The sequence below is a fragment of the Anneissia japonica genome, unplaced genomic scaffold (genome assembly GCF_011630105.1).
Source record: "Anneissia japonica isolate Jap-2015-1 unplaced genomic scaffold, ASM1163010v1 scaffold288073_len612986_cov165, whole genome shotgun sequence".
In the NCBI taxonomy this organism is placed as follows: domain Eukaryota; kingdom Metazoa; phylum Echinodermata; class Crinoidea; order Comatulida; family Comatulidae; genus Anneissia; species Anneissia japonica.
The window spans coordinates 181,145-200,031 of NW_022731366.1; the positions used below are offsets into that span (position 1 = coordinate 181,145).

The 18,887-nt window shown below is 33.6% G+C and overlaps 1 protein-coding gene across 4 annotated transcripts in view; it reads left to right on the forward strand.

Moving 5' to 3' along the window:
• The window catches only part of LOC117115359 (rho GTPase-activating protein 17-like), a 42,560-nt gene extending 24,716 nt beyond the window's left edge, over positions 1 to 17,844 (forward strand). The window contains exons 8-19 of one of the 4 annotated variants that reach the window (XR_004446542.1): positions 281 to 349; positions 1,794 to 2,051; positions 2,582 to 2,648; positions 3,265 to 3,346; positions 4,739 to 4,819; positions 5,639 to 5,755; positions 5,903 to 5,982; positions 6,991 to 7,201; positions 9,503 to 9,556; positions 11,773 to 11,899; positions 12,227 to 12,265; positions 15,009 to 15,137. Coding sequence is in view for 2 of the 4 variants with exons in the window: in XM_033259115.1 (XP_033115006.1) it covers positions 281 to 349; positions 1,794 to 2,051; positions 2,582 to 2,648; positions 3,265 to 3,346; positions 4,739 to 4,819; positions 5,639 to 5,755; positions 5,903 to 5,982; positions 6,991 to 7,201; positions 15,009 to 15,366 (1,323 nt within the window). In the remaining 2 variants the exon portion in view is untranslated. Of the gene's footprint in view, positions 1 to 280; positions 350 to 1,793; positions 2,052 to 2,581; positions 2,649 to 3,264; positions 3,347 to 4,738; positions 4,820 to 5,638; positions 5,756 to 5,902; positions 5,983 to 6,990; positions 7,202 to 9,502; positions 9,557 to 11,772; positions 11,900 to 12,226; positions 12,266 to 15,008 lie in introns of all 4 variants that reach the window. The other 3 variants (XR_004446543.1, XM_033259116.1, XM_033259115.1) reach the window with 3 other exon arrangements.
• Positions 17,845 to 18,887: the final 1,043 nt, after the last annotated feature.

Sequence of the window (18,887 nt, forward strand, 5' to 3'; positions counted from 1 at the left end):
GTACTGTAATGAGAAAAATTGCCTTACTCAAGGGCACAAGCAAAATGCACAATGAGTGATTGAAACCCCGACAGTTCCTACTGCGCCAAACCGACTCATTATCTTACGTGTACACTTCAAGGCTTTAGTTCATTTTTTTTTTCTTCCTTTTTCCTCTTTAAGTTCATTTTCAGTAATTCAGTTAGGGTGGCTTTGTATTCTGAATGTATTTAACGATGAAATAAATATGATATTTATGATATTGTTAATCAAAGTGGACCTGTTTCGTTGTTTCTAACAGGACCAACTTTCAATGGAGATGATGACGCTGATAACGAAAGAAGGAGAATTAGCAAGGACACTCATAGACGTAAGTTATTTTTTTACATCATAATGCTCTGTCCACAGAGGTCATGCTGTTAAACTGCGTGTGATGACCCTGCTACGACTTTTCCAGTCAATTGATAACAGCAACTAGAATCCACTAAACGCGATTATTCGCTAAAGGAAGCTACATTAACACCTGTGTAGCTCCTGTGGTTAGGGATTCACACGAATGTCCTCACTGTCTGTCAAATATCTGTGATTTGTGACTTACCCATGATGATGAAATATCACACTCATTGGTAAATCACAGGTATTTGTCACAAAATATTTAATATATCTGGAAAGATGAGAGCAGTTTAACATAGTCAGCTAAACTGGGTGTAGCCACTGTGTATGCGCTGAACCGTGAAGATCTCTTGGTCCCCAGTTCAATTCCATCGTTGTTCCCCTTGTGATTCAGCTTCAGGGCTGAAATGCAAGTTCAAAAGGTGCACTATCTTTCGGATGAGACGTTTCAGCCGGTTCAGTTCCCATCGCTGCTCTCCGTGTGTTTCAGCTGAAGGGCTGAATTGCAAGTTTCAAAAGCACACCGTTTTTCTAATGAGATGTTTAAGCCGTTGTTCTATGTGCAAAATGGCCCATGTGCATGTTAAACAATGCAATACACTTTTCAGAAAAGGGTAGGGGAATGTCTCCCTGTGTACTACCCAATGTACCAGCAGAAGGCTTTCACTGGAATTAAGTCTTAAGACTCTTGTGGGTTATCCTTGGTGTGTATCGCACCAAAGAAATCCAATCGAATTAACATCTCCACAAGATTTGATTGACAGATAAACCGACTAATCAGCGAGCGTCATTTAGTCACGTGATCAAAAACTTTTTCTCGGACATTTTAATTCCCTTAGACAGCTGGTACACGAGACATAAGTGAGCCTAGGCCTAGATTTCTATGCTTAGTTATAGATACCCAGATTTACACGAGCAGTGACTGAATGCGGCTTTTCCCTCTTCCTTTGGGAGTGAAATACAGAGGCTTTTACAACAATTTCCCCGCCATGTTCCATGAAATAGATAAACACTATGAATATATGATTCATTCGCATACCGCCTACCCTGAATTCTCTTTCTTAAAGAAGGTTGATAGCAAAGAAAATCTTTGCTAACTCGGTAAGTCTAGCCACCATTGTCTATGGTTTTTGTGACTTTGTGGGCAGGGCTTCGCGTCCTTGTCGACATGTCACTTCAAACATCTTTACATTATTTATTGTATCTTTTACGGTTAAATTAGTGACTGCCAAAATTCATGCATCTTATTATTTTACCTCTTTATTTTATATTCTTATATAATTTTTTGTGTGCAGTATGTATCATATTGTTGTATTTGTATGTTTTTATATGTTTATGCTGTTTCTTGCTCCAAAAAAAAAACAAGTTTGCTGTAATTATAACGTATATGACGATTAAATTTGAATCTTGAATCTTTCTAGTTTGTCGAAGCTCAAGCTCAGTACCATAGAAACGCCCTTACAAAATTAGAACGAATGATTCCTGCCATGAAGGAGATTCTGGAGCATGACGCTTTACAGCCGATATTCGGTTGCCCGCTAGAGGATCATCTTAAGATTACGGAGCGGGAGATAGCGTTGGTTATTGAGGCATGTGTCATCACACTTGTCACATTTGGTCTGGAGGAAGAAGGACTTTTCCGTCTGGCGGGCAGTCAGTCAAAAGTTAAAAAGTTAAAAGTAAGCATCATTATAGAATTGTTTACACGGCAGATCACCGTGATGATCGCGTTTATTCGTTGATATAGGTGTTAAGTGGCCGTGTAAACAGAGCTAGTAACTCTGCATAACGGATCAGTAACCGCGATTATCTATGCAGTAACTTCTGCATCGCAGTGGTGTTAACATAGATCATCAATTAGTTGTCTTTTAACCTGTGCGAGTCATCGCTGGAAGTCAGTGTTGATAAGCAGCGTGAATACCAAATTATTATTTTTTTTTAATTATGTTTTTATCAATTACATGCATTTTTAAACTTTTCTGACGAAGGATTTCAAAACAAGCAGCAATGTGCAAATTTTTTAATAATAATTTTTTTAGCGTGTAGACACGTAACTGAAGATCATCGGTGTTACCTATCTGATAGCAAACAGCCGAGGAAACAAGCCTTATATGATTCTACTTATTTTTTAGTGAGAGGTAAGGGGGTGGATCTGTGGGACTGTTTAACATTTTTAACATTAACAGTTCTTTTTCTCATTTTCTTGAAGGCAATGTTTGATTCCTGGGTTGAAATTGATATGGCCGAATATGAAACTGATTTACATGCGGTTGCTGGTACGTATTTTAATATTTATGTTCCTTTACGTAAGATCTAGAACTGATTAAAGTTTGAAGGGTCAAAGGTCAAGGTCACAATCAACAAAAAACTTTTTTTATTTATTTGTCTACAGCCCATAGTTTTTTAATCACAAACTTTGTCACAATGTTCCATGACCAAAGATCTCCAAGTATTTGAATGTTGAAGGGTAAGGGTTAAATGTCAAGGTCACAATCAACAAAAAACGATTTTTTTTTTTTTAAATAGCTTTTATCAGAAATTTGTCAAACTTGGCCACGATGTTCCTTTACTAAAGATCTAAAGTGACTGAATTTTGAAGGGTCAGGGGTCAAAACACAATGATCAAAAAACTACTTAAGTATAACTGTCTGCCGTATGGACGTCTGTGTGGGCTTGCTGGTAAAGTGTAAACAGACATATGACCATTAATTTCAAAGTGATATATATGAAAACAGTTTGGTGTAGTGGTTAGAAGAGTGTTTTCCACACTACCAGCCTTGAATTCAAATGTGTGTGTGTGTGTGTGTGTGTGTGTGTGTGTGCAGAATATCTAATACCAAATTAGGAAGCTATATTATTATATTAATTTTATTTTTTGTTTATAAAAATCAGGAATTTTGAAAATGTATCTTCGTGAGCTTCCAGAGCCATTGCTGACCAACGAATTATATGATGAATTCCTGCAGGCAGGGAGGTGAGAATTTTTATATAATAATTGTTTTTATTTAATAATAATAGGTAATAATAATAATGCTCAAGATTGATATAGCGCCAATTCCAATCGATGATCAACGGCGGTGAGCGTTATTTCCCCTGGTCACTGAATAGCATACACCAGCAAACCAGCACAAAGTGCAACCATATCTGCTCCCTGGGGAGTATACATAGGAGTATGAGTATTTCGGTGTGAATCACTTCCAAAGATAACCCACTAAGTTCGAAGATTTGTTTCCAGTTGGGGACTTCTGGTGGTGAATTGAGCAGTACACCGGGAAACAATCCCCTACTCTTTTCCGAAGAGTGTACTGCGTTCTTTAACATGCACATGGGCCATATTGTACACGGTACCAACGGCTTAAATGTCCCATCCAAAATACGGTGCGTTATCGTAACTTGTATTTCTGCCCTCCAGCTGAAACACAAGGAAGGAATTAAACCGGGGACCTAGCAATCTCCACGATTCAGCGCACACACGGTGGCTACCACCAGTGTAGCCGCCTGAGCTAAGCTGCACGTGTACTAGTAAAACATCCTACCAGGTACCCATTTATATTCTGGTGTAGAGAGAGACAAAGTGAGCGACAAAGAGAGAGACAAAAAGTGCCTTGACCAACGACACTAGCAACTTCACAGCGAGGGATTAGAACCCAACCCTCAAACTTGGGAGTCTAAGCCACAACTGCTTTATCATCCATTTTACATAATCAATGGAGGAACCACTTTACATCATCTAAGGAGTAATAGCTTCACATAATCTAAGGCACAGGTGGGCAAAGCGCAGCCCACAGGCCACATGTGGCCCGACAATATTTTTTGCGGCCCGCTACAACCCTATATGTGCGGCCCATCTACCATTTTTGGCTAGAAAACTCCCTGTTTTTATGGCCCAGTGCGGATAATATGTAAAAAGTAATATTGAAATTGAGCATAGAGTGGTATTAGGAGCAGTACATGCAGGTTTCTGGTAATGTCAAATGTGCACCCCTCAGTATTAATTCAAAACTTCACTTTGACCCTCCGACCTATTTTTATGCCCAACTCTTGCTGACATAGTGAGCTAGTAATATTCCAATATGCATTCATATTTTTTGTTTACCATTGGCTGAAGAAACATTGTAATTAAATCTAGTAAATACAACTAATAATAAATTTGCATTGTTTTTTTGTTTTTTTTTTAATGAAAGTAGAGAGCAAATAACAGATAATGGACACTTTTGTGCTGTATTTTGTTATTCAGATTGTCACTCAATTATCTGTTTGGACAATGCTGTAATTTTAATTCTTTGGTGATGTGTTTTCTTTACTTACCACATTATGGTTTTGTTGTTTAAGACAAACAATCATTACAATGTTTTTATTTTTCCAGTATATCAGATTCTGACAGAAGACTGCAATCTTTATGGACAGTAGCAAATAAACTACCAAGCTACAATAATAAGAATTTTAGGTATGTTAAAAATATAGCAGGTTATGGGTAGCCATCATGAACCATCATGTAGCCATTTCATGGCATATATTATAGTAAAAAAATATAAAAGTAACCCCTTTACCTAGAAAGAAGTGGCTGTCAAGCCTTGTCTTGGGGCAAGCAAGAAAAAACAAACTTAAAAGAGGCATATAATTATGGAAAAGCCATTCATTAATTTGGCCAATCAAAGAAGGTTTAATCATAATTTAAATTATAATTTGTAGAGCGCTTACGAGGCAGGTGTATGTATGCTATGATTCCAGAAAGCAAGAGTGATGACAATAGGAATATGTAGTTTATGTCGCTCTTGCGAGTCAATGTAACTCATCTCAACTGACATCAACTGGCCTTTTGGAATTAGCCAGCAACTTGTGAGCAACTGGCAAGCAACTGTGGAGGGGGTCGCAATTCTCCCAAAAAATCTCAGTAGCCCCCCAGAAATCAAGACAGCCTCCCATACTCTCCCAAAATGCAAAACCTCCTGGAAACTAACCCATCTCCTGCAAATTCATTATATTTGCATGTATTACTTTTGAATTATCAATTGTCTCCCGGAAGTCAGCTAGTAATGGGGTCACCATGAGCTGCAAAATATAGTTAGATGTGGATGTTGTTAAGAACCATATCTCCCAGAAGTGGCTTTTTTTAACTTGCACCCCTAAACTGTGAATTTGAGTCAACGTGAGCTCTTCTACTATCTATTCTTCTACTATCTATGCAACATTTATATAGTAGAACACTCCCCATGTAGCTATGTATGTTTTCAAATCTATTTAAATGATTTGCTTGATTTTCCAGGTATTTGATAAAGTTTCTAAAGAAAGTTTCTGAGCACAGTGAAGTGAATAAAATGAGTACGTCAAACCTAGCTCTGGTCATTGCTCCCAACATACTGTGGTCGGAAAAAGAACGAGGGTAAGTTGCTTACTTCTGTTGAATTTTTGTTGTTGGACAGGTTTGACTTGATCACGCATCTTGGTGTCCGTAACGAAACCTGTCAGATGTAAACTCTGTCTCTTATACACATCTAGATGTGTATAAGAGACAGCACACACGGTGGCTAGTTTCTGTAACATCAACTGCAATGGCTTCTCAAATTGTTGAATCCTATATTACTTATGCAGATTGGTTCTTCCCAGAAGGTATACGTTATTCATATTATACTCCGTACTACAATTTTAACTACAGTATTTGTCTTTTACCTCTTTCTTGTATACAATCCAGCTTTTTGGTTCATGTGCTGTAAAGCAATAAGAACCTTTGTAATCTTCCATGCATGTGCGCCTGTGACGCTGATGTCATCAAATTCATCAAAAGTTTGTAAACAAGCAAACTTAGAATTTCCAAACACCTGTTGGTTATAAATTATTGCATACATGTAGTTGTGCCCTATTGCTTGAAAACATTGCATAAATATTAAGTAATATGCAAGAAATTTATTGCCCCTCCATCCAAGAATAGTACAGTGGATTATTGAATGTCTATTTTGATAAAAAGCAGATCCAATTGCCTGACCTCTCAGGCAAAAATTTAATGACTATCGCTTTAGATTAGAGGAAAATACAAAGTCCCTAACATTTCTACTTGAATTATGTATTTATAAAATATATATATATTGAGTTGTCTGTAAAAAAATGTCTTATATCCATTTCGTTTATTTCCTTATTTCTATTTACGTCATTACCAAGATTGTAATATTTTACCAAAATTGCTGCATAGGAAACTTGACCCTATCAGAGGTCTGGTTTATTGAAATATATTGTGTTTTAATGAATGTATTTCTATGTAAATATTATGAAAATCAACTTCAGCTGCCGTTTGGTATAGATTATACAATTAGCTTAGAGGACAATACAAAGTCCCCAATATTTCTACCTGAATTATGTATTTATAAAATATTATATATAATGAGTTGTCTGTAAAGAAACGTCCTATATCCATTTCGTTTGTTTCCTTATTTCTATTTACATTATTACCAAGATTGTAATATTTACCAAAATTGCTGCATAGGAAGCTTGGCCCTTGCAGAGGTCTGGTTTACTCAAATTTAATTGTGTTTTAATGAATGTATTTCTATGTAAATATTATGCAAATCAACTTCAGCTGCCATTTGTTATAATAATATTTAATTGAATTGAATTTTTTTGCAGAAATTGAATTTGAGGTATCTGATGCATGTCCAAATAAACGAAATTCAATGGAAAGGACCACGCCGGTAGCTGATCAAACAGATGCTGGCCACTCACCTGCACAGACTAAAGTCACTCCACAGCAGTCCCAATCACCTAAAGAGGTTGTCCAGACCCCCACTTCAACTGTTACAACCCCTCTTCTTAACGACACACATGCACCTACAGAAAGGTAAGTAATCAGTTTATGATGATTGTGTTGGTGAGATTTGGAAACTTTTGGTAAATCTTTTATATAAATTTTTAAATTCTGTTTTATGGTCTTTAATTTTTCAGTTTATTCTGGGATCTTTTAATCTCCCTCTCTTTAAATTTATCTTTTAATGAGTGCTTATTAATAAAATTTTCTTAGTTATAAATGCTTAATTCAAGTATTTTTATATTTTGTAAATGCACACACTGGAAATTGGTTCAATGGTTATATTTTAGCATGAACTAAAAATTGTAACTTATTTTGAAAAATTTTATATTTATGCTAAAATGGCTTAAAGTCAGTGCTGTAATAACACCACGATACATCTGCCAATCTCAAATTATATTTTTTAGCTGTTTGGGGGATTTACTTTCTGTGATAAGGTCAAACGAGGTCAAATACACATGCCAATGTAAAAGGTCAAGGCATGCAAACTCTGTAGTAGCACATATTACACAAAGTGTAGGTTCACAATTAGTTCACATTCATTCCATATATCTTCTTAGATGGTTTGAATTTCAAATTATTATAGACAAAGATGTTGAAAATACAAAATGGCTTAACATTGTGGAAGCATGAATGAGGGGTGAACAGTTTGTGACTAAATTCAATTACAAATGTCAGCATTGATTCATTTTTGGTCCAGAACAATAAAAATCTTTGATCTAGTTTTATATTTTAACAAACACTATAATAAATTCCTTTACAGCTAGATAGATAGCTTTTGATGTTTGAACAAAATTTTTGTTTTGTTTGTCATAATGTATGACGTTTTCCTTTGAAGAGTAAATATATGAAAGAGCAACTTAATACAAAAACATATTAGCAAACTCAATAACAATCAGTTTCTACAAACAATATTATTACAACACAAATTTATTACCATGTTGCATTTGACTACAATGAATTGCTGTGATGTTTTCTTCACTTGGATGTTACAACTATTCATTTCATGCAGTCCTACCAAATGTGATATATTAATGCAATCTATAACGTTAACATTGGTGCTAATTTGAGACCCTCCTTGTTCATAATTCAGTTGATAAATGTAGTCATGTATAAAGATGAAACAAAAAACTGGAGACGTATCTGACTTGTGTGCACTTAAAGGAACACAGTGCATCTTTCAGAAGAGTGTGGGTCACTTACACAGCTCTGTTTACTTCAGCCCCTGTGGTTCTGGGAAAATTGTGACTACAGAACACCTCTCTATAGCAACTAAGAGCTGTTATACTGACCCCGCTTATATACAAATTCTATACTGACTATGCTCATACACAAATTCAGCACAATGATGTGTGAACTTTAGATAATATTTACAATATTGATTTCTCCCACGAAACCATATTCTCTTTTCACATCAAAACCCAAATTTCAGGTTTTAATGAATGAATCTAAAATGTTTAATAACAAGGAAGCCAAAAAACCTCATTTTCAACTGCATGTTTTTAAGCCTACTAAGCTAATCCTACCTTTAAAAAAAATTATATATATTTTAAATTGTTTATCATTTCTAAGAGTGTGATTTTACTTATGCTTTTTGCTGTGTTGATTTGTCATAACTCCTATAAAATTTCAACTTAAAGCTCATTTTAAACACTAAAGTTTTTATAGAATAAAGTACCTACAAGTGAGTTTTTGCAAAAAAAAAAAAAACAATATAAGTAAGTGCAATTTATCATTCTGTTTCCTTCTATGTTGCTGTTTTCATAATATATTTTTAACAAATTATTTTGTGTTTATGGAGTAGCATCAGAAACACTTACCATGAAATGCCATGAATACTTTATGAGAAATACATTGCAAATGCCTATACAATGCATGTTGATAAATATTCAATGTTGTGTTATGATGGCTCTGCAACGCCATAATTCTTTATTTCTCTTGGAGGCGAGCTATAAAATGTGAAAAATAAAATTCAATAATTGCAATACTTATGCTGTACATATTTAATTAAGGTATTAACTTTCAATTTAAATATAATTTTAGAAAATTGAAAGAATGTCAAATAATAGGTGCAAAAATTAATATAATTCCTATAGTATTTGCCTAGGTATTCTTATATTTGCTGGTAACCAAAAGGATGGTTAAAAGTAAATTAACAAAATCTGGTCATTAGAAATTGACAACTTTTATTAATTTTTATCCTTTTACAGGTAAATGCAAAATTGAATTTTTTAATTAACATTTTAAAAGGTTTTTTTTCCAGATTCCATTTTTGAAGGAAAATAATATTTAATCCTTTGCAATTATATAAATAACAAATTTAGTCTATGATAGATATCAAGCAGAGGTTTCCACAGCGGGACAGTCAACAGAAACGCAAGAAAATATGTAAATGAATTTCAGGACATTGTGTTTCATTTCCAGATACCATTACCAATTTGCAATATTTTTGTATGTTGGTCATATATATGTCCAGTGGCAGATTCAAAGATTGGTAGGGGGTTAGCCGGCCCAGGCCGACCTGAAATATTCAAAAGTATTTAAAAAATGGAGAAAAAAGGAAAATTATAATCAAATTAAGATCTGTGAGTGCCATTACAGGTCATCTACAGGTGCCATAATAAATGTTCTTAACTCAGCTGTGGTGGTCTAGATCCTCCATCTGTGAAACTCCCTCGCTGGGCGCCCTCTATTTCGAATTTCTGGATCTGCTATTGATATCTTCATCAAAGACATGCTGCATGTATTACATAAACATTGACTTTTACCTGCTGTGTTTGACATTTCATTCAGGTGAATTTGCCAAGTACTCAAATCATGTAATTGTGGGTCATTATTATTATTATAGCCTTTATGACATAAGCAAAAGATTTCAGGTTCGAAATCCAGTGAAGGTTGAAGTCATATTTCTCTTCTGTTACATTTCAGATTTAGAATATTTATTAGTTTTCTTGTGAAATACAAGCAGATAGCAGGGGCGCAAAGAGACTTCCGGAAATCGGGCAAATTCATTTTATCTGCATGTTTTAAGTAGCCTCCTCTGCAGTTAAACAAATTTGATAAGATAAATTAAATCAATTTGACTTTACTTTAAACAGTAGGGGCATTTTCACTAGTATGTACTTAATGGTGTGTTCTGAGGTCAGGTCTAAGATCTGAACTATTTTGATTTTCTCAAGGTTAGGGACAAAAAGTAGCAAAACAAAATCAAAGGCGAAATTTCTCTTTTCCTAAAAGAAAGAAATCTCCATTTAAGACCACCATAATAAAGGTTGATACTGATAATGAAAAGCGTGTATACTGTATACTCCTTCCTCATATACATATTAAAGCAAAAAAACCAGTTAATTCTACTGTTAAAAGAATCCACACTTAAGACACATGCTCGTTTGCCGAACCATGCTTGCAGTCACATCATTACATAACCATCATGTCTTTATTATCGACCCATAGCTATAGCTGTGTTAATCAGTTTCTATAATAATTTGATTGTTGTCACATTTCATTTGTACTTGTATTTGTTTGTGTATTTTGATAATGGTGCATGGATGGTTTGTGTATGTGTTGATATTGTAACACTTCATGTTCATAATTATAAGGCCAAATAATAAAGACAATTTGTTTCTCATCTCCTCTATTTCTTTTAATGCGCCTTTTTTTTTTTCAAATTTCACACATCCAATAGTGATAAGTATGCATTGGGTCTTGCCATGATGTAAATATTTTACTATATTTGTCCATCTTTGTGTGAAAATATCCAGACGCATCCTCTTTTTTTTTTTTTTTTTTTTTTTTAAAGGAAATTTTTTCTTTTTTTAAAGGAAAAAAAACAGTGAGAAACATGTTTCTTTTTTTATTTGGCCTTTAGAAAATATAGTGCATTTAATTAAAGGTGGTGTTGTTATGCTCAAGGATTTATGTGGTTATGGAAAACCTAATTTAAATATGATTTGGAAAAGCAGCAGTTAAGTAATAGAAATGTTGTGTACTTTAGCGTATACATTTGTAGTAAAGCTTAAGGTTCATTCACACTACAGTAATATTTTAATTTTTTAAAATGTGGTTAAATGTCGGTGTGAATTCAACTGTCCCATTCTACATTTACACAAAATGTATTAATTGTAATTTACCAATTCCAAAATCACTTATATATGCCAGCTACTGTATACAAATGTGGTCACAAATAAGCTGTTAAGGATGATCATAATAATAATAATAATAATAATTATTATTATTATCGTCGTCGTCGTCGTCGTCGTCATTATCGTCGTCGTCTAAATGGGTATTGCCCTTTCTCCATGACTACAGCTGATGCCACTACTGATCCAGGTACTAGTTATCACGTAAGACTGACCCCCACATGTTTGTTGTGCTGAGCAATACTCAACTTTATCTACAGACTTATTATTAAGATAAGATTGAAAACTGGCATCAAAGTCCACAGTGCATGCATGGAAATTATTTACTTACAATCATCCTAATGTCCATTGTTGTGCATGTGCCATTGAAGATTTCTGTTTTCAACCTGACCCATTCTCTCCAATATTGTATATTAATGATATTGTTCTTTTATGTACTGATGTGATATTTTTTTCATTATTTAGTCCACGACAAAAGCGCCGAGCCCCGCTGGCTCCAGGTAGAGGCCCTAAACCTTCCACCTTTGAGCGAGATGCTGCTAAGCCCACTAAGCCCAAATAAACATTCACTGTAAACTCTTCTAGCCACAAGGTATCCTGACTTTCCTTTCTTTCTTCATAAATATTCAAAACTTATGTTAATTATATTCTCTTACTATGTTTATATCTGATCATTATTTTGTTTAGATATTTATTTTGCACTATCCTATAACATTTATTTTAGTTTTCTATCAATTTCTAATATATATGATTATAAATAGACTATCACAGATCTATATTATAGAATGTTATATAATAAAGTTTAGCTGTTTGTAGTTATTCCTGAATCTGTATGTTAATGTATGCCAGGAACTCATTAATATTCATTACATTAAATATTCATGTATTAAATATTCATGACTTGTATTTGATATTTCAGAATGAGTGTATTTCATATTGATAGATTTAAAGTATTTTGGTACGTAGTGGGAATGTATAGTAAACTTAAGTTGAAGAAAAGAGAATGGGTTCTTTTTTTTCTGTATCATTTCATTTCTCCACAAAATACTACTGTGTCGAAGCTCATGTACCAAAACCTAATACTGTATATATGCTTTAGGTATAGACATCAGCCATGTTCGCATTGGAACTGAGGCAGAAGGTAAATTAACCATAGCTAAATCTGACCACTGTTCACACTCGGATTAAAAAGGAATACAAAATTGTACATGGTAGTCAACAGTGCGCCCTCCAAATCTTAACCCATCTAATTCTGAGACCCCTCTAATTCTAGACCACTTTTTAAAAGAACCAAACAACAATTTTCACAAAGCTAGCCCTCTAATTGAAGACCGAACCTCCAAGACCACCTCAAATTTTCAGATCCAAAAGGTGGTCTCATTGGGTAAGATTTTTACTATGATGGAAGGTAAATTAACCAGCTAAATCTTAACCTCAATTCACACTCAGATTAAAAAAGACTGTCCTGCTGACATAGTCCTGGTCTGTGAAACTAGTTCAGGTTATTTGACCCAATGTCCAAATGTGAACATGGCTTATTATTATTTGCTTAAGGTGTGCTTAAATCTGCTCCATCAATGTGTACAAATATTTCAGTATTAACTCGACACTTTATACTTTCTCATATTAAGCAACAATTTGGAATAATATTCTTACTTAAGATTTAAATATCACATATTTGTAATTCTTTTACAAATGGAATACACATGTAAATTAAGAAAGTACAATTTTCAGAAAATCCTTCTTAAATATGTAAAATAGTTCAGAAATTAATGTTTGTGTTTTGATGAGTGTAGGTGAACTAAACAGTTAAATTTTAATTTCAGTTTCTGGAAATTCACAACTTGCACTTTTTTTAGCAAAGTATAACATATCTATAGATTCTGGTAAACTAAAATTAGAAGAACTGTCTACTCTTTAATAGTAGTAATGCTAGAAAAACAGTCTTGGTATTTATTAAAAAGATGTTCTGCAAGAAGCATAGTTAACCTAGCACTGCATTTTTCTTACCACAATTGCTTAAAAATATGTTGAAACAATTGCACCTGTATGCTAATTAGATTCAGTGTTTAACCTGGAAAAAACAGAGGCGTAATAAAAAGTACAAAATAATGTTGGTTTGATGTATAGTTAGAAGCTATACCAGTGGTAAACATAGTAAGTATTAACCATGTGAAAGCCTGTAGTGTACACTGTAGTTGATCTACTTGAAAAGGGGAATGTTTGCAATGACCTTTTGAGCATGTTTGGATGCTACTTAAACATTGGTTGCTTGCTTTTTACTAACTTGCATGGCTTAAAGTTTTGCGCATGCTTTGAAATCAATTTTTTTAAATATGCATGTGTCTTTTTCGTAGCAATAATTGCAGTGAACTTTGTGTCATGATGGGCAATGTATGCAAAAGAAAACTTTTCACTATTCATTTTCCATTGCGGATTTTTCATCTTCATTGTTTTTGGAGCATATAAACTAATATCAGAGACTCACTCTTCAAACTTAAAATATAATTGAACAGAACACATTTTATTAGAACAGAACACATTTTATTAGAACACAAACAATTTCCCATTTATTTAATTTATCATTATGAAAACTTTTTGAAACATTTTTAGCAATTAGAAATAGTTATCACTTTATATTTGTATGCAAGTGGTTGAGTTCTACAGTACGTTTGCTTCCACTCCACATTCTTAAACATTTTGTAATTTTAAGAGAATATATTTTGGAGAAGTCAAAAGATGACTAAGTTATTCAAACTCCAAATACTTGTGAACTGAGATAATACTCTTTTGTCTGCTTTCCTTAGTTAATTAAATTAAACTTCCATATCTGAGCAAAACCATTTATTTGTTGTCCCAAGGTTTTAGTGAGATACTTTAGGAGAATACAGTAATTTCCAGGTTACTTGACGTTGTTTGTCTTTTCAACAACTCTTTTAGTCTCTCGTTTATTCATCTCAGCGGACATGTAGCTTATTCATACTTTCCTAAATGGTGAACTTGTGTCTAGCCTATGCTATTATTCTCTCCAAAGCAAATGAGTTCCTTATTCCAATTAGCTCCGAATACCACTTGGAGATTTAGTTAATTTTCGTGTTTCTAATCTGTTTCGTTATCTTACTTTTCATATAAGCGTAAGCTTGCATCTGTGTAATATCTCAGAATTTCTCAATTGCGTAGATTGAAAAAAAGAAAAAACATGAAAACATGTATTATTCATTAGAACGAATTCTTTAACGAGCACATCTAGTATATAGCTCACAGTTAATCCAACTAGAAAATCTTTTTTTGGCAAATTATACAATGAAATAATTTTTAATTTGTTTTTATTTATTATATATTATTTTCAAAGTTAGTTAATTCGTATTAAAAGTTTAATATACTCTTGTCCAAGTTAGCTCTGGATTTTGAATTAGATTTAATGTAAAAAATGATTATTATAATTATTAGTATTGTTAATGTTGTTGATATTGTTGTTGCCGTGAGCACTGCTAGCTATAAATATGTACGTACATTTTATTATTTTATAGTTATATATGTATATTTATATATATTTTTGTATTAGACAAACATCTATAAATTTGTAAAAGAAGTATTCTGATTTCTTGAATTCAATTCAATTATTACTTGATATTCTACATATTAGGTTTATGACTACTGAATAATTGTTTGTTCCTTTGATTTTTAATGCATTTCTGCAGGACAAGGCCTGTACCAGCGAAAAGACCAAGCAAAAGAAAAGCACCAAAAGCACCAGCAATCGGCACGTCATTGTCCTCTCCGACCTCAACACTGACCAGGCAACACAGCGATCATTCGTTGTCACCGAACGTTAGTAACCATTCATCACGTGATGGTAGACTCAGTGTGGAAAATATTGTTGAAAGTGAACCAGACACATGCCCTCAACTAGATACATCGACGGAGTTACCGATGTCTCCAACATCTCCTCCACCCAGAGCAAGAACGCAATCAATTAAGAAGCCACTTGTGTCACCGCCTCCGCCTCCAAAACCATTAGAAACACGAAATTCAGATCATTTTGAAACCAAATTCTAAAAGGACATTAATAAGGACTGTTGATTAGTGCACTTTCTATTTTAAAATATATTATTCATCAGGACAATTTCCTTAACCAGTCCATCTATTTTATTGTTAATTATGTCTCCAGTTCCAAATACTGAATCGTCTTTCCAATTTGCTAGAACCTAGTTTAAAAGTGCATTGTTAATCACGAAAAATCATGTAGATTTACGAGAAAATTTGTACTATTATTATCCTTTTAGCATTTGTAGAATCAAAATTTGCACATAATAATGTAAAGTGATAATAAACCATAGAGGTTAAAGTATGTATACTGTGTAAACATTCATTGAATCGGCGGTGCTGGAAGCAAGTATGTGCTGTATACTTCTATCATGCAACAGTTAAAAAGATTGTAATTATTATTATTGATAAAATTAAATTACTTTAAATATATCCTGCAAGACATACTTATTAGAATTGAGTCCAGTATTAATGAGTACTTTAGAGCTGCCTGGGAAACTTATCCAATAAATAGAAAATAGAAATATCCCGGCAGTATATAGATGGTGCTGAAATAATGGGCGTTGTGTATGTCTATTATACAACAGGTCAACATTTTATTGTAATTATTGTTGATAAACTATGTTAAATATAACAGGAAATGAGGAAAGAGGTGAACATTTTGTCCTGTCAGGATTCCTGTCCAGTCAAAGAGAATTAGAAATATCCTGCCAATGTAGGTAAATTTTAACATTTTGATAACAAAATAACGAATGCCTCTTAAATGACGTACCATGAATATACCTGGTGATTGGCTATTCTACTGATGTCAAAGGTTAGTAATATAGCCAACAACCATAGTAATATATGCCAATAACAGTTTAATAGTATGACTTAAATCCAATATAGAAATATGGCTCAAACTAGACACCGAGTCTGCTTCCAGAGTCGTTCAACATGTTCTGTATAATGATTTATTTTACGAGCTAGTATTGTGATATTTGTTATACGTGTCCTTTTAGACACAACATGACTAAACATGACAGGTATCTTTGAAAACGAGAATGAGATTGGCTTTCACGTCCGATTTTTGTCACGCATAGGCAAGTTTCTTGGTCATTAGATTCAGTCACACATATCAATTCCATGTACATAATTTTGCTGAATCATTCAGTTAGAGAACACATACATTGTTATTGCAGTATCGACTGGAATCATGCGTTGTGACGAAATCTACATATATACACACATGTTTTTTGGTTTTTTTTAACTTTTATTTAAAGATGGTAACATATTGATGCGACTTTTCGAAGACAATGATGTTTCCTTTTTCTGACATTATTTGCTGAAATAAATCACGTAACTCCAATTCCGATATAAATCATTGAATGTACTTTACTCACAACTTTCTTACAACGATATTCATTATGATTGTTTCAATTATTTATAAGATAGTATCATTTTTTATAACTCAAAAACTTAATAGTTACTGCAGAAAACTTCCTACAAAATTGGGATAATAATTGAATCAGGTTTCTATCGAAATGTAGATATCAAGAATTCATAAACTTTTTATCCGCATAATTTCATAAAAATTTATTTTACTGCAAGCAGCTTTAGGCCTAACAGGTGTTGTCTTAATCCAGAAAAACTTCATAGAAACGTTCGTATTTAACTACTGGTGAAACTCCCAAGTTTCATAGAAAGTATTGTATTTTATTGCATAATACTCGAAATTTCATTTAAAAAAATATTGTATTTTATCCATATTATAGTTATATTTGAATCCATAATTTAGTTAGTATGTTGTCTCCACTTGTTGGCAAGTTTCTTTGATATCAGGGTTACCTTAGTTGTATTCATTTTGTTTTCTAGCTTTTTTTTCTATATAGAGTATTATTAATTTTCTTCTCAAAATACCGGTATTGATTATATTTTAAATTTCGCATATTGATTATATCAAAATGTTTTTAACGTGAATTATTAATTACAATTTTTAAATTGAAACCTTATAACAGCGTTCATTCTATTTGATATTTGATGAACATGTTTTATCGTTAAGTGAAAATTACACTTCATTCAAGGTGTATACCATTTTGTCGGGGGAGGGCGGTTTACAATACGAGTCCAGACAGTTATTATCTATGTTTCGTCTGTGGAATACCCCTCGAAAATATTAGACCTGTCTGTGTGAAGAGGTCCATCTTGTGACAATCATGCCCTTAGATTTAATTTTCATTTTTTAATAAACATACAAATAGTAACTGAATTAAAATTAACAATAATATAATTAACGTTAATAATAATGACTGTATTAAAATTGTCTAACCATTGTCTACTACGTGGTTTCTTTTTGGGTGTTTGTGAGTAGCTTATCCTGGCAAGGAGGTTGCGCATAGACTACCAATATCACGACTTGTTTGTACCATTTCTAATAACAGATTTTTATTATCAGAACAATATACTGTACTCATTAAATATTCATCTTAATTGATGCCGCTTAAAATATTATACCATTGTCTTTGTCAATTTGATACTTTAATACATTTTTATATATATTACCGTATTTATTGAAATAAACGCCCCGCTTTGAAAAAAAAACTCCCCCCCCCCCACATCCCTTCCTAATAGACGCCTAATTTAGAGCCGAATAAACGCCTCCCTCGGATATTTTTCCTCCACTCTAAACGCCCCTTAAATGATTAGACGAAACTAATGGAAGCAACATAATATTAACGCGTTCTATTAAATGTTCTTCTCCAGTAGATTTACATTTTTTTTCTAACCTGGTTAGGATCAATAATCTTTTTATGATCACACAGTTACATACATTTTGACGGTAATGTGTTGTAGCTCCACTTCTGCAGTGATATTAAGTGGCGTTTATTTGAGTGTACGTATCCATTTTACACCAAAAAAATATTTATAAACATCTACCTAGAATAACGCCTCCTTCGAATTAACTTCCCCTCAAAACCCCTTCTCAACAATAAACTCCCTGGAGCGTGTATTCGAATAAATACGGTATACGTATGTACGTACGTATATCTTTAAAATATCACAATCATTTTGAAGCTCAATACCATATAAGGCGAGGCTTAGCTTGAACATTATTGTGCTATTTTAAAGTTGTATTTGCTGTCTGCTGTTACACAGATATATGTATAGGTGTGGAGAAGCAAACCGAGAAATACGTAATGAAATGGTGAGAGGAAGCTGGAAGAATGTATAAAGTCATTCAACTCAGGATATTTCACATGGCAGATGTAAAATAGTTTAGTAGTTAAAATGCTTCCTTTTAATCCCAGGGTCATGGGTTCAATTGATGTGATAGCAGGACACTCCCATGCCCACGCTCGGCCTTCTTCGGCCCTCGGTTGGCGCGTAACGCTAAAATACTAAAAATCTATGGAGAAACATCTTATTTTGTTCTGATTTTTATTACTCAAATGTTGGCATGTATGGATTTGGAAGGTTACAGAAATTCATTTGCGTGTTCTGCACAGGGACGTATCCAGGGGGGAGCCGTGGGAGCCGCGGCTCCCCCCCCCCCC